The 21384-nt window shown below is 41.0% G+C and overlaps 1 protein-coding gene across 12 annotated transcripts in view; it reads right to left on the bottom strand.

Annotated features, from left to right (window-relative positions):
- CAMK2D (calcium/calmodulin dependent protein kinase II delta) overlaps positions 1-21384 on the bottom strand; it is a gene marked incomplete at its 3' end in the record, with an annotated part of 139481 nt that overhangs the window by 53047 nt on the left and 65050 nt on the right. For 10 of the 12 annotated variants that reach the window (XR_013990783.1, XM_081022003.1, XM_081021995.1 and 7 more), the window contains 3 exons: positions 14358-14412; positions 9865-9930; positions 6314-6386 (listed from right to left, as the gene is read on the bottom strand). Coding sequence is in view for 11 of the 12 variants with exons in the window: in XM_081022003.1 (XP_080878129.1) it covers positions 6314-6386; positions 9865-9930; positions 14358-14412 (194 nt within the window). Of the gene's footprint in view, positions 1-5024; positions 5149-6313; positions 6387-9864; positions 9931-14357; positions 14413-21384 lie in introns of those variants that run through there. The other 2 variants (XM_081021996.1, XM_081021994.1) reach the window with 2 other exon arrangements.

Here is a 21384-nt window from a genome sequence, read left to right as displayed (position 1 = left end):
AAATTCCACTGTTTAGTCATTCTCACCTTCTCCCCATATTTTTTTTTTTAAAACTACTTTATCGTTAAACTAGCAGATTCTTTCCCCCTGCTTGATAAGCACAACCAACACATTGAGAGACAAGTGAATCAGGCCAAAATATTTTTTCCCCTTCTCATTTTAAATTAGTTTGACCAAACACGGTCACCCTTTTTTAAAAAAAGCATCCCAAGATGTTCATCCTCATTTGGGCAGAAAAAACATCAAATGGTGGGCACTATTTCTGCCTAAAATATTGCATGAATTATAAAACTGCCAGCCAATCTTGCTAGCAGTTTGCCATACTATTTCTATACTCTGGACAAATTGATCCGCAGAGCCTTTTTCATAAGGCAGAGAGGCGAAAGTTGGCCATCATTAGTTCCTGGAAAGCACTGCTTATGTAAATTACTTAAAGCCGCTGGATGTTTCTATTTATTGGTGACCTTCAACAACCCAGAGCATCAGGCTGTCAGGTCATACATACTTCCCAAGTAGGTAAACACAGTAATGCCCATTCACACACAGTATGGGACTATCAAAAGAACTCAGTCTCACCCCCTGCTCCTTTAGAAGTGCTTAACACCTGTCAGCAAATATCTTTGGACCCAAAGTACTGTAAAGCAAACATCACTGTCATAAGGAAGTAAATATGCTTCATTACAAACACAGCCACACACTTTGATAGCAAGCGTAAGGGACATCCTGGGCTGCTGGACTCTGCCCCTTAAAAGAACATGCACCAGCCATTTCAAGACAACGGGGAATTGCTGACGTGTCTGTCATGCACGAGGTCTGAAGAGGATGGGACAAACATGCACAAACTGGAGAAAGGTATAGGAGATTGAACAGCATACGCTTGAGAGTCTTTCCAGGGAAGGAGCAAGTCAGTGTCTGGATCACAAAGTTGCACTTTAGCTGCAGTTATGCATGTAGTAGAGAGGCGGCCATCATTTAGCCTCTCTCTCGTTTAGGTCATGTCAACATAATGGCCAGACAGCGTATTTTTGCGTGGATATCCAAAGGCTCCCAACTTCAAGTTTAGGGTTTTATATCTGAGATTCCGGAGCATTCAAAGGTCTAGCCTGTTTAATCAGTGGTGATTTTGTCACCGTAAAGGGTATTTTCTGTCCGGATCAAGGCTTTTCAGCTAAGGTGAACCCTGTCTGTCACTGAAAATGCTTCATATCTCAGTCACACCTGAGCCAGTAGCTTTTTTCCTCACTAGAAATCCCTCAGAAGAACTTTCACTTAAAACGACACAAACATGGTTGCTCTATAGTAAAATGTTGCTCAGGCATTTCAGAAGTTTTTTAATTCTTTCAAGAGGAGGTCCACCAAAACCCATCCATTTCAACCTTTAGGACTGGGTGGGAAACCTGCAGTCCTCTGCTTAATTTTATTGGTGGGAAGTCTGAGGTGAGGGTGGGGGGTGAGAATAGAAGGGCAGTGGGTGGAAAAATCAAAATGGTTACAGCAATGGAAAGGGGAGAGGAAGCAGCGACCTGCTCCTCCCCCAGCAAGCTGCTGGACAGGGAAAAGAAGGTAGGAGAGAAAGAGAAAGAAAAGGAGTAGCCCTGCCCATATATAGCTGTGGCCTTAACCCCCATTGGCATTCAACCCCTGAAAGATTACGCCAAAGGGAATGCAGCCCTTGACAGAAACAAGGTCCCCAATACCTGCTCTAGGATGTAGCTGAAGATGCAAGATCTTTAGAAAGGTTGAAGTGAAAAAAGAAGTTTGGGAACCACTGGCTTATGGTTTAAAAATATCAGGATTGATGAGGGGATAAACAAGATGCAAGGTTGTATTGCTTATTACAGTGGTACCTCGGGTTAAGTACTTAATTCGTTCCGGAGGTCCGTTCGGAACCTGAAACTGAAACTGTTCTTAACCTGAAGCACCACTTTAGCTAATGGGGCCTCCTGCTGCCGCCATGCTGCCAGAGCACGATTTCTGTTCTCATCCTGAAGCAAAGTTCTTAACCCGAGGTACTATTTCTGGGTTAGCGGAGTCTGTAACCTGAAGCGTATGTAACCTGAAGTATATGTAACCCGAGGTACCACTGTATATGTATTCTTGCAATCTACTTTGAGGTTCAATGTCTGGATAGAAAAGCAATATATATATATCAAGAGAGAGAAATAACAAAAACAATGTTTAATGCCTTTTAAAAAATGGGATGGGGGAAGAAGAAGAAGAAGAAGAAGAAGAAGAAGAAGAAGAAGAAGAAGAAGAAGAAGAAGAAATAATCATCTTCTTGGCACTGCAGCGAAGGAATCCCCACTCAGTTCTGAGGTGATGGGGGAATACTGGTTATGTAACAGCACAGCAAGAATGCACTAATACTTGGGGGAGGGGGAGACGTGGAAGCTCCCTTTTCATTTTGTCAGTGATACTGACAGATTGAGACAAGTGCAGCGCAAGGCCAAATGGAATTATGAATAATTCATTTTGCATGTCAACCTGGCAGCGACAAGATGAGTATAAAACCGCAAGAACTTCTGCGCTCCTTTTGAAGGGCACCGTGAAAACAACATCAACAAACCATGCAGTGATTGGGTTTGTATAATTTGAAAGGTGTTACGGAAACTGCAATCATAAAAGAGCTCAGCTGTGAATAGAGCAACTCCAAGTGTTTCAACAGGAAAGATTTAGGTGTGCACAAATCTTTCCTTGTGAATCAAACCAACGCAAGAGTCACGCAGCATCTTAAAGACTGAACTATGTGTTGTGGGCATAAGCTTTTGTGGACTCGGGAGTCCGTATCTTATGATGCAATAAAATGGTCATCCAGATGTGTAAGTATACACACTCTGGGTACAGAAATATGACATGCATGTGCGTGCACTATGCTTTCATTACAAAGTAATGCAAGCCATGGATGTCTTCAAGAATTATGCAGAACACAAATAAAGAGGATGCAATCAAATGAATACAAGATCCAAACAGCTTGGAAGTGACCTATTTCTGGCTGCTGTCCCCAAACAGCAAAATAATGTTATGTGCCCTCCTCAACCTGCTGCCCTCCGGATATTTTGGAATACAATCATCCCCTTTCATATGCCATGCCGATTGGCACTGATTGCAATTGTGGTGCAAAATATCTGGTGGTTAGGGCCAGGTTAGGGAAGGGTGTTGTAAACACTGCTTTCTATAGCAACCCCAAGGATTTCAATGTCAAATCTACTAATGAATGCCAATACAGAGGCCTCAGTGTGAAGGAATTCCCCCTTTGATTTTTTTTCTTCTTCTTCTTTTATTTGCTAGGTATATGGACAACTTTAAGGTCCTTTAGAGAACATATACCACTGGTTTAAGAAGGTATCAAATGGAGCTAAAAGTGTAATTTTCCTCGACGATAATAATTAGGATGATGTGAATTCATTTCTGTACTGCCAACTCATATAAAAATATATCAACGTGGTGTACAAAATCTCCATTAAAACCCTAACAAATTATGCCCTGCTTACTTTTCAGATCTTTGTGACCATTCCTAACATATAAGGGGTGTGTGTGTGATACATACATATAAAAAAGGTAAAAAGGTAAATGACCCCTGGACGGTTAAGTCCAGTGAAAGGCGACTATGGGGTTGCAGTGCTCATCTCTCTTTCAGGCCAAGGGAGACGGCATTTGTCCACAGACAGCTTTCTGGGCAATGTGGTCAGCATAACTAAACCACTTCTGGCGCAATGGAACACCGTGATGGAAACCAGAACGCACAGAAACACCGTTTACCTTTCCGCCGCAGTGGTGCCTATTTATCTACTTGCACTGGTGTGCTTTCAAACTGCTAGGCTGTCAGGAGCTGGAACAGAGCAACGGGAGCTCACCCCGTTGTGGGGATTTGAACTGCCAACCTTCGCAAGCGTCTAGCACGGCAGGTGTCAAGCGGTAACATAGCAGGGCGCTTGCAAAGGGCCCATAACCCAGCAGGCAGAGTCACTGGCAAGATCCCTCCTTGTCATGGACAGGTTGGATGCAGAGGAATGATGGCAGGAATCAGCTCCTGAGCAGGCCTTGTTTCTTCTTCTAATAAACCTACTCCATGTGATTTATTGGTCCCTCACACTCCTGGGACCTGCTCATTTTCTTTACCATTGCAACCTACTCGTTCGGACAACAGTGGTAGTGAGAAGGGAGAAGCAATACATGTTACTGCCTGCTTACTCATTGGCTCGCTGCCTGGCAAGCAAGTGAATGGTAGTCATGATGAAGAAGGAGAGAAGAAACAAGAACAGCTGGTGCCGATGGTGGGGGAACTGGGAGAGTGGGAGGTTATGGACAGTGTCTTACTCAAGGCCCCTCCCAAAACCCATTGCATCGTGTGTTTTAAGAATAGATTTCAAAATTAATAAGCATTTGCTTTTTTTCTTAGTCTGGAAGCAGAAAGATAAAAAGGTAAAAAAAAATAATAAATGCTGAGAACAATGCGAAGCCATTGAAACTAGCAGACTGCATAAAATAGGAAGCTGATGCTGAATAGCTGAACATATGTATGGTGGTGGTAACAGGGATGGCAAAGCATCCCAATGCACTCAGTGGCAAAACACATCAGTCCTTCCATCTCGTGACCCTGAAGGAAGAGTAGATAAAAGAAACATCCAAAGGAAAATGGACTAGAAGGTTTCTGGGAGGTAAAAAGAGACGCCTCCGGCAGCTGAGCACAATCAGTTACAGCTTCTCACTCTTTGATTTGAAATGGATTGATGTGGGACTACGAGCTCAAGCATCACTTGATAACTCTTCTGCAGGTTCGCTCCTATCCACAGCTTCAGTGACGTATACGCCAAAGGAGAACAGCAAAGGAAAGTACTTCTAAATCTGCAAGGGGATTTGGTAATTTGGTGTCTCTTTTATGTGGAAGCTTTCAGAACTGTCCAGACAACCAGCCAGTTAACAAGTGGGCGCCTCTTTGCCCCTCTACATGCAAAAATGCAGCTAAAAGGAGTGCTTTGAGACCGTGTGGTGTAGGTTCTCTCTTCCCCAACAGCATTACTCACCTTCAAGTCCCGATGGACTACGCCCATCTGATGGCAGTGTAGCACAGCCTCCAGGATCTGCTGAATGCAATGACTGCATGCAAACACCAGGGGGCGTGTGTTAGTTCCAAGCCGTACACTCACTGTCTGTATACCCTCAGTGAGACTGGGTTATAGTGCAAAACCAGCAAACAGAGACTGTAACGCACAACCTCCGGAAATGGACCCGCATTCCTCGGCTAGAGTAGCTAACTTCCTCAGACGTGAGCGTGCTGCTATGAAGTAGCTCATTTTGATTTCAGCAGTGCTAAGGAGGAACGGCCCAAAATGGGGTCTACTTTTACAAACAAATCTCATTTTTGGCCATATATTTCATACACAGATGAAGAAATAGCCTCCCAGAGCTATTTGCAAGCTTGTATTAAATATATTGGGCTGTTTGTTCCTTCTATTTATTTGAAGGTGATGGTTCTTTTGCACCAGCCAAACTGCATTTAATATTACTTTTAGGGAGTAATACGTTTTTAAGGCAAATTAAGGCAAATTACTCACTCCTCATGGTGTGGTGCCAGTGTGGTGTAGTGGTTAAGAGCGGTAGTCTCCTAATCTGGGGAACCGGGTTCGCTTCCCCGCTCCTCCACATGCAGCTGCTGGGTGACCTTGGGCCAGTCACACTTCTTTGAAGTCTCTCAGCCCCACTCACCTCACAGAGTGTTTGTTGTGGGGGAGGAAGGGAAAGGAGAATGTTAGCCGCTTTGAGACTCCTTAAAGGGAGTGAAAGGCGGGATATCAAATCCAAACTCTTCTTCTTCTTCTTCTTCTTCATTTAGCCGAGCGATTACATGCTTGCTCTTGCCTGAGGGTTTGTCCTACTCTAGCAGAGCAATGCCAAACCACTTGTTCTGCTACTATAACCCAAAGTCTCTGCACAGAAGTGGTGTTTTTCAAAATACCTGCAGGCTGACATACATCACAGCCGAAGTTTGTGTGGCAGGTGCAAGCTCCTTCCAATGTTTGTGGTGATATTTATCATACCACAGAGATAAGTGGTGGGGGGAAAATAAATCCTGGAAGGTCCCTTTGTCTTGCCACACCTATTTCAGCTTCTACCGTGATGTATGCTAGACCTGTGACACTTGCAAACTTGAAAGCAGCACCATGCATTATCCATTTGTCATCCTGAGGATGAGAAAGGAAAGCGAAGGGGACTTCTCAGCCGAACCCACCCTTCAGCCTCAAGCCAAGAAAAGGAAAGGAAAAAGAGAGAGAGAAAACACTTCTTAGCCAACCTATGGGCACCAGATACTGACCTTCAGGTCTCTGTGAACTATGCCATTTAGGTGACAATGATTAACACTTTCTAGAATCTGCTGTATACAATGACTGCAGAGATACAAGGGCAGAATGGGAGGGAAAAAACATTTTAAAGGCACATAATCACATTAAATGCAAAAATCAAAATGAAAATAACTTGAAATTATAAAAATAATAATACTAATTAAATCACATTTTTGGACACATTTCAATTACACGCTGATCTGCAACACAGCAATGCTGTGTACAGAATTTTTAAGATTTACCAAAAAAAGAAAAAAAAGAAAGGACATTTAACACGTAACATGTGACATCATTAGACAGAATCCTTTGTCTTGTATTTCCCACTCACTGAATGGCAGGAATGTTAGACAAAAATTGGCAATCTTTAGTTAAACAATTTTAAAAAAAAATTTGCAAATTATTTGGGTGAGTAGATGCTGTTTATTTTGGTAGTCCTTGCAAACAATGTAAGTGTTGTCAATGTGAATAGGATAGAGAACATGCATTAAAAAACTGGTCACTATGCACATCATCAGACATTATGAAGACTGTGTACCACTGATTCTGCATATTGCCTAGTCCAAGGGTTCACAAACTGTGGTCTGTGAGCTTCTTTTAGATGGCCCGCGGCATGCCAGCATGAAATCTTTATACTGATTTTTAATTCTATTTTTATTGCTTCTTCTATTTCTTATGCTGCATTCTATTCTGCTATAATCTGAATTCTATGAGAGAATGCAAACTGCAATACAATAACAGAAATGAAAGTGTCCAGAATACAATTCAAAATCATAGAGCACCTATCACAGTGCACTGCAACTGTTATAAAGGGCAGAAAAACCATGAAGTAAGTCCACCAGGACCACCAGCAATTCTAAAATGGTCAGTTGAAGGGAGTTTGGGAACCACTGGCATAGTCAATACATCTATATGTTAATGATGCTGGCAAATCACACTGTATTCTCAATTTGAAGACCATGGACATTCACTGGTTAATATATTGTCCCATTTGACTTGGAGGTTATACAAACTGACTGTAAAATATGTACAATACTTTGTTCACTCTCCTAATCTGTGCACATTCTCAATGGTGTCTAATGAGTGGCACAATGACTGGATTTTTAAGCACATGCGCTATCCAATCCACACTAACCCCAACATATTTAAGAACACAAACACACACACACACAAATACAAATTCAACACTTGTACAAGAGGAACAGAAAGGGAGAAGTACAAATTAAACAATAACTAAAAAAGGCACAAAATGTTGCCCCTGAATTATAAGGGAAAAAAATAATAGAATCATAGAGTTGGAAGAGACCACAAGGGCCATCGAGTCCAACTATCAGTGCAATTCATTGAGGATCTGTAACGTTTAATCTAGAATAGCTGTATGTTTAGCAGGCATGTCCAAAAGTAATAAAAGGAAGCCCGAACACTTTATTATGTTTCTTTAAACCATTGCATAAATTATGTTTGCTCTTGCAAACTTGCTAAGCACAGAGAACTAAGCTGTAATTTAAGATACAAATTAAGACACTTTGATTTGGGCACAAAAACACACAGTTTGTCATTTTACACATCCATATTTGAATATTTTTTATCGATGTCTATAGGCCGATAAGACCGAAAGCTTTTCCCAATGTTCTTAGCATATTTACAGCCAAGGTCAAACACAATGAAAATGCCAAATGTTCATATGAATGAACAATAAGATTTTCAGATGAGGGGCTCAACAATGACCTGTTTAATGCTTTGGTCCTAGACCCCCCCCCCAAAAAAATCTCCCATAGGGAACTACTTGTTAAAAGTTAGGAAAATTTTAAAATCACACTTTGACTTTGGGAATGGAAAAGGGCAAGAACATATAGGTTTTAGAAAACATAGTGAAAATGGCCTTTTAGATACACAGAACTGCATGTGCAATTCTCTGGGTTATGACCACCATCTCTAATACAAGCAAACGTAACTGAATCTTAAGCCCTTGACCTCTGAAGAAGCAGTGTTTGATGATCAGCAGAGGTGGAAAGCAGACTTTATATCAGGGGTTCTTAACCTGGGGCCCATGCATCGGCTTCATCAGGCGGTCCATGAACCGGGCACATATGCCAAAATAATAAAATTAACTGTGCTAAATTTTGTATGTACGCGCATGGGGGGGGGGGGGCTATCCACAACTTTCAACAGATTCTCAGAGGGGTCCGTAACCCAAAAATATCTAAGAACCACTGCCTAGTCACAGAAGCTGCCTCCCCCTTCTGTTTTGCACAGCAAAGTACAGAGAGGAAAGAGGGAGTGGTTTATCTTCCTGGATGGTGCAACAGGAAGAAACCCAAATCCAGCAATCAAAGTATTTTCATCTTGAGCGCCCCTGAGCGAAGCACCTGATGGGGACTGTGTGCTCAGGCTAGAAAGACAAGAAAGGAGATTTCAATCTATTGGCACTGTTCTCCTCAAGGCCAAAATGTTCTCTGAAAGGGATTATTTGTACCAGTGGGCACCACTCACTGAGACTGAAAGGATTGTTTCAGATATTATCGCCCACCCATGCCACGTTCTGGAGCTCCCTGTAAAATGGCAATTAGTTAATGTGGAAAGAGGCTTAGGAACACTGTGGTGCCCAGGTGAGATCACCAGCATGCTGAAATGTGTTCCCCCCGGCAGGAATCACTCAACCGCTTCCATGTGCTCTATATAAAAACTGAGAAAACAGCAGGCATGGATTTTTGTGTGTGGACAAGCATGAGAAGTGCTTATCACAGCGATAAATGTGGAACTCCAAATTTCAGTGGAGGAAACTAGATGGGTCTGTTGGGTTAACTGAGAACCACACTTTCCTAGCAAAAAAGCATTGTGTAAGAATAATATATGAATAATATTAAAGTTCTGGGACAGTGTGATTTCCCCTGCCAAAAGGTGCACTAGATGAAGGGGAAATACTTTGATCCCTTAAAGGTAAAGGTGAAGGGACCACTGACTGTTAGGTCCAGTCGTGGATGACTCTGGGGTTGAGGCGCTCATCTCACTTTACTGGCCGAGGGAGCCAGTGTACAGCTTCTGGGTCATGTGGCCAGCATGACTAAGCTGCTACTGGCGAACCAGAGCAGCACATGGAAACCCCGTTTACCTTCCCACTGGAGTGGTACCTATTTATCTACTTGCACGCTGACATGCTTTTGAACGTGCTAGGATGGCAGGAGCTGGGACCGTGCAAAGGGAGCTCACCCCGTCGTGGGGATTCGAACCGCCGACCTTCTGATTGGCAAGCCCTAGGCTCTGTGGTTTAGACCACAGCGCCACCCACGTCCCAGACTAAACAGCAGACTAAAGCCACCATCCTTATAAGGAGTGCATCATCAAACTAGGCTTGCCCAAGAAATTGATGAATTCCTTGCATGGCAAGCTGATAATGTTTCCCACTTTTGAGTCAGTACTGATGGCAAACCCCAACCATCATTGTATTATGGTGCCAAATACCACATTAAAGGTAAATAAACAGCAAATGAACAAACAGTTAAAAGCCTTGAAATCCAGCACTTACCTTGCATCTGCTTCACTGTAATATTCTCTTGCAACAATATCCTCAAATAATTCACCTCCAGTGACTCTGTTAATGATATAAAGCATTTTTTTTATAGTAGACAAAATAATCAAGAATCCTACGTGTGAGAGAATTCTATACTGCCAAAGTATTCAAAGTGTTGCAAAAGTACTGAATCATGGATTATCCTCATACATGAAGGTTCAACTATTGGTGCATAGATCTGCAGGATACTGGATATTGTAGTAAATGAGGTATCTGGTCTTGCAGACCATTTTGCAAAGCGCTCTGCAGGACACACTGAGGCAAAAAAAAAAAATTTTTTTTAAAATTGCCTAATCTCACTGTGATGTCAGGTGATTGACAGGTGGGCAACTCCTCTCCACCTGCCAAGCTTGGCCTGCGAGGGATGGGGGAGATAATTATCTACCCCACCAGCCAGATCCAGTTACCCACCCCTGATAGATAAGGTGTGAAGCAGCCCTTTGGGATGTTGACCTTCAGCCACCTGCTGTTCTGGCCTCAAGTTATGGAGATATTTGTATGCAATACCAAATAGTTCCAGTAAGTTTTATTCTCCTCGGTTTTTCCCCCTAACGTGCAGGAAAATCACTTACATTATGATGGGCTTTCATTAAGGGACCTTCGTAACGCAGAAATGCAGGATCTGGTAAGTAATTAACCTCTCTATTACGGGTGTCCACTTTTAGTAGAAGAGGCACAATAACAACTTGAAAGGATTTATATCACACTAATGGCCACTCCATCCGCTCGGTTGACAGACAAGCTCCATTTGGCTTTCCCTCAATTGTCATCTATCTGTTCCATCAAGCTACAACAAAGGGAGAAGTTGGGAAGCCGAACCACTCTCTCAGCTTGGCTGAGAGAACAGCTCCATTTGGCTTGGCTTCTCTCTGAACTGTTGCCACTAAAGCTCATCATTGTAAAGGAACCTGATCACTGTAGGAGTATTTTAGCTCTAAGGACTGATGCCTGGGTTTGCTTGTATTCCTCTTCCCTCCTCCTCCCTTTTTCCTTCTGTGCTGCATTTTTTTTGCTGGACAGAGGTAAGAAAAGCAGGAGGGCTATAGTTTCTGCTCACAGAGACACCTGTTTGGCCACTCTGTTAAAGGAAACGTTTGTCTGATCTATCACGTCTCTGCTAATGTTCTTATGACTGTCTTATTTGTTATTGATCTTATGGAAGTTGATCCAAGAGCCTTTTTGGCTGAAGAGCTGAGTAAAAATGCTGTAAACAATAGATCTGCCTGTCCCTGTGTGGCCTTTCAGTCTTCGCACTATCAATTTATTCTTCTATTTCTGATTGTTCCACTGGAGATACTAAAGTATTTCCCAAATAAAGAGAAAAACTGCTTATAAGAAAAAAGGCAGGCAGTCTAAAGTAAGTTTGCGTAAACACCTCACTATGACTGAATTTTTACTTCAACCAGCTCACTATGGATTTTGTAATAGCTTTACAGTGATACTTATATAAACAGAATCATGCATACACAGGCAACCCCCCCCCCAAAAAAAATCTTACCACTTTCAACATTTCATTGTGAAAATAACTATCCAATAAGGGAACAAAAACTTTTCACAATAAAAGTGTCTATTTATTAAGCTGACTGTTTTAATATTAAAGTCTCTTGTTTGCTAGGTTTTTAAAAAACACATCAAAATGTGCTGTCCCGAGAGGTTGAAATGAGAATTTTTAAAGTCAATTAACTAACATCTATGACCTTTATAATTTTGCTCCAGTGTTTCTTGACAAAAAGAAATGTGCTCTAGAAGTGAGAAGCCCAATGTATTTATTTTACAGAAATAGATTTCAACACTGGGCATAATTAGGCAAAACAATAGCCTTATGACTTAAACTGCAGCTACATGTTTTTACATTTGGTGGCCTCTCTTTTCCAGTAACAGCATGGCATTTCACTGAATAATATGCTATTACATAAATCTTTCATAAATGCAGCCCTGCTAAACAAAACATTTCATATTCTCTTCTCATCTTTACCAGCAATTCTTGTGCTTTTTCGGAATGTTTCCCAAAAACAGGACCTTAGACTGTAACAGAACACCATTTCCTCACATTCCTCACTGAACAGTTTTGTAATACTGGTACATGTTATTCAGAAGGCATCTGGCATTTATCTGTCTCTTATCAAGGCAGCTCGCATAATTATTAACTATGATCCAGTTATGTTCTAATGCCTTGTTCACAATTCAACACACTGGAGAATAGCCTGGGCCAATTGTTTAAGCAAGAGAACTGAAACAACCAAGGTAAACCTAAGGCTTCTTTAACAACATTCAGAAATTTTATTTAAACCGTCTCACAATGCCTGAGCTGGGCTATGCTAGCTAGCTATGCCCCTGACACTGTGCACACAGGCTAATCTCACATCTGCAGAGATGGAGGAGGCTTTGTATGTACAGATAATCATACAATAGCTCAATCTTTGCAGAAATTTATGCCAGGGGGTATGGCTAGCCAGCATGTGTGACATTGAGGGAATGCATGTTTTGCACAGTCCCACTCAGGTGAATACATGTGTGGGGCTTCTGAACAGGGGTGTATTTCCAAAGAAACCCCATTAAAACCCATCAGATTTACTTCTATGCATACAATTGACATGGGGGAGCCCTCGTTCAAGTTGTTCTTGAATTTGCAATTAAAAACATGGACCTTTCATATGCAACTTCTACTTTCTTTGGACACAAAGGGGAAGAAATTCACGTGCAACAAATAAAAATTTGCACACTATGCAAGGACAGGTTGGAAATCTGCAAGAAAAGTGATCTTTCTGTACTCAGTTAAAGGGAATTTGAATTCTTGCACATGCTTAGGTCTGGTTTCAGATCACAGCCTCTTTACATAGATGGTATAGATGAATGCTTCACTAACCATTTAGGCACACTTTGCTTCTCAGGTCTATAGGTTATCATCAAGTGTAAGTGAAAAGGGCTATTTGCTATTTTAGAACCAAAAATTGGTTCTTAAAGGCTGCCTGTAGGTGCAAGAAAGGTTGTGAAAGCACTCTACAAAAGTAGGTACGTTAACTGAATTACTGTTAATAAAATATGTTAAAACCTTATCTTTGCAGCACCTGATATCCTTTCATAACTGTACTCCCCTTCAACTTGGCAACAAAGATTTGTACATAGGTGAATAACAAAATTTAATGCAACTTTGCTCAAATACTCCATCATATAAGCACTGAATCAAAAGGGGTGCTGTACTGTTTTCTATTCTGTTCCACAGCAGGCATCGATGCCATGTGTATTATTGAAATAACATGCTTCCAAGATAGAAGAACCGAAGTAATACTGATAATCTCTTTACAATGGTTAACTAGTCAGGAGCTGGCTGGCTTGTTTGCTTGTTCCTGCTTCTGGTGTGAAATAAGACTGGGGAGACCATTTGAAGCAGGTGTGCACAATGGTTGAAACAGCAAAATGAGTGGTAGGCACAGCCCACCTTCCACAGCCTGATACAACCATTCTTCAAGTTGCCCTGCAAACTGATGGGGACATTGCTTGCTCAGGGGATGATTTGAAGGGCTGCTGGTGGGAAACCTGCTGTTTAGGAAGAATCCTACCCCCTGGGGAAGGACCTGAGGGGCATGAAGGTCTTCTACACTGCATGGCTTCTTGCCCAACAACAGTTTTTCCCCCATGAGAAACCCTTAAACGAAAGACAATTATTTTTGGGCGAGCATTCATTTTGAATACTCACAAAAACCATCAAAACTTTGAGTCCTCAAAGGGAACACTTACAATTAGTGATCAAAAGCCAATCATTTTTTATCCGAACACTGGGAACTACATGCAACCCTAGTGTAAATACTGTACTCCCTTACCATTATTTCTTGGCTACAACTGTGGAAATGTTTCAGATTAACATTGATTTTAGCCAACAAATACTACAGGTGTTTGTAGTACCTGTAGTATACAGTGGCTTGTAGAGAGCAACCCCACCAAACCTGTCTACCAACTGGATAGTAGGTTTAATGCTCAAGTTTCAAGGGAGAAAATTACTGGGTGTATGTATGCTTTATCGGCAAGACAGCAGAACCCTTGCACACACACCCATAAAAATAAACAGTGCTTTATCGTCCTTCTCTCCTTCATTCACACAGAATCTCAGCAAGAAAATTAACTTATATTTCCATTTTACAGTTAGGCAGCTGAAGTTGAGAAAGTGCATCTCACTCAACACCATCTGCTGAATCCATAGAAGCATTGGAACCAAGATCAAGAAATGGGTTAACCACTTAAGACATTCCGCTTCAGTGGATCTCAATATGCAATTAGATATAATTTATTCATCCACTACCATGACATGAACCACTTATGGCTCCTTTTTACCTGTCAAATATTAGGAACACACAGAATACCCCCAGGGTCTTTGTGGGCTCTCCCCGCACCCCAGTCTCATTCTTTAGAAAAAGAGCTTGGTGCAGTATGTAGCAAGCAGACATACTTACAAATCGAAGACTAAGTAATGAAATCCTTCTTCTGATATGCTGTCATGAAGTCGCACTGTAAAAAAAGAAAGAAAAATGATATCTCTTTATCTTTGACTCTTTTGTCTAATTCACCTTTCTGGATAATTATCTCCCATCTTTGATAATTAATTTTTCCTTTTTTATGTAAAAAAGATAGAGCTGTGCTTTGTCTTCCCTTTTCAATCCGTTTTTACAGAACCTTTCTTTCTTCATATATACAGAAACCACTCCATCTAATAGGTTTGTATCTCTTTCCTTGCACTATACCAGCCTTTTCCAAACTGGTGCTCTCTAAATGTTTTGAACTACCTCTTCTATCAGCTCCAGCCACCACAGCCAAGACAGTGGAAGTTGATGGGAATTATAGTCAAAACTATTTAGAGGGCACTAGGTTACAGCTGTCACCCAACTATATTACAAATTTGTAGCATATTAGCCATATTTCATGAATGCTACTAACTAATATCTATTTTATTCAAGCATCTTTTGGGTACATAAGTCTTGCTGGGGAAGAACTTCAATGGTGCTGGATAGAAAGCTGATGTATTAAGGGAAATGTTTTTGCAGATCCCATTAAATGGGAATCAGCACATAAAATGTTCCAAGTGGCAACAAACACTGGATTGGGAATAGAATAAGCTGTTCAACAATTACCTTAACAACCAAGACACCCGGGAGAATAGTATGCCTTTGTTTCTCTATCTTTCCCAACCTTCACTGTGAATTAGTCAAAAGCACTTTGTTTTTATCAAGAAGGAAATGAATACAGAACTCAGTGCATTTTAGTTCATAATAGGAAGCCATATCAGGACACAGTTGCTGTTGTTCGCTGAAGAGCTACTACGTAGAAAGATTATTTCGAGCGCTGCCCTTTCCTATTTTTCAAGAATGAGCTACCAGCCTCCATGCAGACCTCATTTCAGATGCCCAAGCAGCTGATCTGAACTGGGAAAGAAGCAATTAGTCTGTCAAATGCCCGGTCAACTCCTGTCAAACAAAAATGCACACATATTCCTTTACAAAACCCACTTCTATTTAAGTGTTGACACCTTATACCTTGAAAGCATTAGAAGAACACACTTTTAAAGGAAGTGGAAGCTGCCTAGCGAGTTAAGTGTTCGGTAACAAAAATGCTGATTGCAGCTCCCGTGCCAGTAAGGCAAACATTACACTTTCTGGGCAACCTGACCTATAACATGTGCTTTGCTGTAAGACCCTTGCAACGCATATCATGAGCACTCCAACTACAATGTAGGAATTCAACTGTTTCGGCAGCCCAAATGGCATGCTTGTATGGAAATTTCCCTTGCTGGAGGACTACTGACAAGTGCTCAGCTAGAAAAGCAAGAAATGATAGGAAACACACAAGGGGGGGCATCCTGCGGCCTGTGTGAACTACTTTCCCCACCAACTCTGATCCTTCAAGTTTGAATGCTCCACAGGCAACTTGAGCAGCAGGGTTTATAAAATTAGGAATTGTATTTTGGGTGGGTGGGGGGGAGTATAGAGATTTTTCTTCCTCTCTCCTAATAGTAGAGCTTGGGATCCCCTAAAAACATTCCTCAGCATTAGGTTCAGAACCAACAAAAGGACTATGTCACACAATTCCTAATTAACTCCTAGAATTCACTGCCAGAGAATGTGAATATAGCCATTAGCCTAGATGGGTGAAAAAACACCCTTTAGACAAATACATGCAGGAGACAAAGACTGCTAAATGAGCCTTCGATGTTCAGATGCATCATACCTCTGAAATGCCATATGGTGGGGAGTGAAAGGATTATTTTTAAAACACACTTCAATGATGATGTTGATGAAAAAATGCAGTCAAACAAGGACAGCTGGAATCAGCTGCAAATTTTGGAGCAGGGTTCAGCTAACCAGTCCTGTCAGTGGAAGCCCTGCAGAAAGACTTCTGGTTGTGCAATGGGGCTTACCCCTCTCCTCCCCCTGTACCCCCCAAATTGACGCTTTTTTTTGGAAGCGGGGACAGGAAAACCTCCAGAGAAGTGCGTACGGGTGGGTGTTGTTCCATATGGCAAGCTGGAATATGTGCACAGACAAAACAATGTGAAGAACGCAATGCTAAATTCCATCCTTGGGCTGTACCCAAAGGGTGCCCCCCCCAAAAAAAACCCTTTCAAGTCATTTGTACTTTGACTGATTGAACATTGAGACTGTTGATTATATGAACTTCACAGTAAAAGGAACACTTGTGTATTTTATGGAATTATAGTAAATTTCAAGAATTGCATTAGTGATGTAAGCCATGTCAATGTGACTCTTATTTTTGTTCTAATAGCTATGCTATGGGATTTTTCAAAACCATGCTGAGCACACATCAGGAAAATGTGTAGGGTGCATATTTAGTAGCAGCTTCTCCCTTTGTGTGTGGGGTGGGTGGGTGTGTTTTTGAATTAAAGGCAGAAACCACAAAACCAAAGCATTAAGGACAGAACTGCACCTGAGGGTTCTTAAATTGTATCTAACAAAAGAAAGGATTAACATGTTCACAATAATCATTGCTCAAGCACAAAGGAGTAACAGGAGTCGTCCCAGCATCATACTATAGCTGTTTTTTTTTCAGGTAGTTCCAGGATCTAAACCTGAGTTCATTGGTAAATAATATACACGTCTCCATTGGTGCTTTTTCATTAGTGATTGGTTCTTGTACCTGATGTAGTACAGTAATAAGGGAAGTTGTGTTACTGAAGAGGCAGCAGCTTTTAACCACAAATGAGACCAAGCTCTCTGATCACTTTCACACAGCAGTGATGTGAAGTTTCCACGAGTTGCCTTTTCTAACCTAGCATCGAGTTATGTTATTGCTCTGACATGCAAGAATGCATCTCACCACATCCTGCAAAATCTTTTGAACTCTGGGTTGAGTCAAGTCAAAACGAGCAGCGATAGGAACAGCTTTGAACATCTGCAAGAGTGCATTCTGCCAGCACAGACTTATAACGTCACTGAGAATTCTGTTCTGTTCCTAATTCCATTCACAGAAATGTGTTTCTGCCAGAGTATTCAAGCATATCACCAAAGTAATAATGATACATTAGATGTGAGGCAGACCTTGGGTATTGTTGCACACATGCATTTGTTCACAACTGGACAGTTTAAGGTGATTTGTCTTGAGCACAATTTTGAGGGAAAACATCAAGGATATAGATATTTGGGGGAGGTGGGAATAAGCACTGGGGAGTGCAAACACATGAATGTTTACAGTGGTACCTCAGGTTACATACGCTTCAGGTTACAGACTCCGCTAACCCAGAAATAGTGCTTCAGGTTAAGAACTTTGCTTCAGGATGAGAACAGAAATCGGGCTCTGGCAGCGCAGCAGCAGCAGGAGGCCCCATTAGCTAAAGTGGTGCTTCAGGTTAAGAACAGTTTCAGGTTAAGTACGGACCTCCGGAACAAATTAAGTACTTAACCCGAGGTACCACTGTATTAGTTTGCCGTTTGGCACCCTGGAACTGGTAACATTAATATATTTATTCAGATACAGACTCTATCCCAAGTCACAATTTTAAGTTTTTATAATCAATGAGAATTAAAGCAAGTAAAGAACTGTTTTATCACACAAAGAATTTTGTAATGACAGATTATAGATGGTCTTTTAACACTTAACAGAATGTGGCAATTCCGTGATTTTTTTTAAATAGGAAAGTAAGCTATTTTGGAAATCCAAATCTTTAGAGATGATGTCCGTCCAAAATTTCTAAAAAGTTGTCTACTCATTAAAAATATTACCATTGTCTTCTTATTAAATTCCAGAACCAGATGAGATAGCCTTGCTGACAGCAAAACAATAAAGCACAATCTGGTACACATAAAACACCAAAGCCCAATTAACATAGCAAAATGTATTTCTTCCTCTCCAAAGGCAGACACTAGGCATTCAGGAGTGTTAAAAAAACTCCATTTGCCTTTGTTACTAAAACCCTATTCAGTCTTGATCATCATTAATTGGAGTCAAGATATCTTTCATGTACTTGGTTTTCGAACACAATGCGTTCCACAAATCCATTCGACTTCTGAAACCAAGGCACGGCATGCGTATCTCGATTGCGCAGGTATGCCAGAAACAATAGCGGAAGCCGCATTGGACAGGCAGCTTCCAAAAGAATGTTCAAAAACCGGAATACACAGTTCCAGGTTTTGATCATTTGGGAGCCAAAACGCATGAGTACAAAGGCATTCGACAACCAAGGTACAATTATGTCCTAATGAATCACCAGTTTTCTCTCTCATATACAGGGTGAGTCCTTTAAAAGAGTTCCCATGGATACAGACTACACATGCTCCACAGGGCCTCTTTTAAAATACTCACCCTGTATATACTGGGTGATATTCAACTAAGTCTGACTCAAAGGAGTCTCACTTAAGCAAAGTTAAGTTTATTAAGGATTATTTTAAGCAAACAAACAAGAAACCAATTTTTATGTTTTAGCTGCTGTTATTGTGTTTTTAAAATGCTTTGTTCCATGTTTCTTTATCTTCAGTGTAAGTCTAAGTGGCATGCAGACAAAACTGCTGTGGAACTGATTAAGAGTGAGCACAGTGCTATTAAATTCAACTGTAAATGAACAATTAAGACAAAAGTCCAACACAGTCATGTTTATTTCAAGAGAAAGCTTCTCGGAGATGAGGGAATTGTTAAAAAGAACGTTGAAAAAGAAAGTTAAGAGGGTTAAATTTTCCCAGAATGCTTGGAGGTTAGCCAAAACTAGTAAGACGCTCAAGTAAAATGTACAATACAAAGAATGAAGGATACCACAAAGTCCAAGAGGACACTAGAGTGGTTAATGAGTAAGGAAGCTGGTAGACAGTCAAGACCTTTTCTGAGGAAATGAAAGTCTTGGTCAAATAAGGGCAACAAAAGATCACAAATGGCAAAAGCACACAATAAAGAACAAAAGGAAAGAATTTGAGGAATTAAACATATTTAAATATATCAGAATCTGGCAACTAACCAAGGAGGTGGTTTGACCTTTGGCTGACAAAGGAGCTAGAACTGTCTTGGAGGATAATAAGGAGATTGCAGAAAAACTCAATAAATTCTTTTAATCTCTCTCTTAAACCACAGAAAATGTAAGGTAGAGATACCAATAACTGAACTGACTTTTCTAGGAAGACAGCCTAAAAATCTGAGGCAAATTGTGGTGTCAAGAGATTAAATTCTAGACCTTGCTGACAAATTAAAAAATAAGAAATCACAAAATCTTTTCAGTATCTACTCTGGCGTTTTTAACGAATGCAGAACGACCTACGGATGTCCTCTGTAAGGTCAGGAAATAATGCCATCCACTATGCCAAATGCATAGAACTACATTCAGAGTCTCTTCTCCACGGGTTCAGAAACCATGATTCCTCAGGTTCCCCATATGCCCTGAAACACCTTCCTACAAGGAGGAGGAACCTGAGGCCTTTCAGAAGTTGTGGTACCACATTATCACTGACTACTGTCTATGCTGGCTGGAGCCTGCCACTGCAACATTCACTGGTTGCTTCACTTTGTGTGCTATGGATTGCAAGTTTGTGGGAGATTTTCTGTTGTTTGGCTCTAGTGTTTGCTGTAACCAAATGTATAGGTGTACAGTGGTACCTCGGGTTACATACGCTTCAGGTTACATACGCTTCAGGTTACAGACTCCGCTAACGCAGAAATATTGCTTCAGGTTAAGAACTTTGCTTCAGGATGAGAACAGAAATTGTGCTCCGGCGGCACGGCAGCAGCAGGAGGCCCCATTTAGCTAAAGTGGTGCTTCAGGTTAAGAACAGTTTCAGGTTAAGAACAGACCTCTGGAACAAATTAAGTACTTAACCCAAGGTTATGCTCTGAGTTTTTGTTTCTTTTCGTCTTTTTGTTTTTTAAAAAATATGGAAATAAACTATTCTTAAAAGTGCCGCGCTCTCCCAAACACACAATAAACACAAGATTTCACCATAACTTTCAACCTATTTTGAACGTGCAAATATTGTTGAAACTACTTTTCTGCAATAATCTATGCAAATTCCTAATGAAGTGAGCATTTTAACAAGTTATATTTCGTAGTCATACAAGTAATTGTTTTTTTTAAAAAAAAAAATCACCATGAAATTACTAGAAGGCAGTACTTTTCTTCTAGGGAAAAAAGGTGCCAAGTACAGTGGAACCTCTGTTGTCGAACGTAATCTGTTCCAGAAGACCGTTCAACAACTGAGGTGCAATTGCCAGGCGGCAATTGCAATGGAGAAAATGGAGAAACATGCTTCGGAAGCCGTTTGACTTCCGAGGCGCATTTTAAAACTGACTTCCGAGGCGCATTCACTTCTGGGTTGTTGGCGTTCGAAAGCCGAAATGTTTGACTTCCAAAGCGTTCAACAACCGAGGTTGCACTGTACTAAGTACCCTTGAGTACCCCCAGAAAGAAAGCACTCCTGAACATTATAACTGGAAGCATTTTATACGCTAGGACAATCTGCTCCAGAAAGTAGTATTTTACATTTCATTCTCCTTAAAAGTTTAAAACGTAAGAGAACAAGTTACTCTCTTCTGCTGGAGTAAAAGTAAATGAATCAGTACTTCACAATAACAGCATGCCTACTTGTTATTCCAAAGCTTTGAAATTCAAAGCACCCAGCACACTACCAGTGCTAAATAAATTGTTGTAAAAGCTGTGAATAGGGTGGCATGTTTAATAACAAACTGCAGGCAATGAGATAGTAAGATCCTGAATTTTTCTGGCCGAGGAAAGACATGTAAAGACTTTGCATTTCCTCCCCACCCTGTCAAAAGAAAAAGAATCTAAGTGGGGGTTTTTCCATTCTTGAACAAGGAAGGGAAACTTGTGGTCCTCCAGATATTGCTATGCTACAATTTCCATCATCCCTGACCACTAGCGATGCTAGCTGGGACTATTGGTAATATAGTAATATCTGAAGGGTAATATATTGGTAATATAGTAATATCTGAAGGGTAATATATTGGTAATATAGTAATATCTGAAGGGCCACAAGC

The sequence above is a fragment of the Podarcis pityusensis genome (genome assembly GCF_964106645.2).
Source record: "Podarcis pityusensis genome assembly, chromosome: 9".
NCBI classification, from domain to species: domain Eukaryota; kingdom Metazoa; phylum Chordata; class Lepidosauria; order Squamata; family Lacertidae; genus Podarcis; species Podarcis pityusensis.
This window is presented reverse-complemented; position numbering and strand designations above follow the sequence as displayed.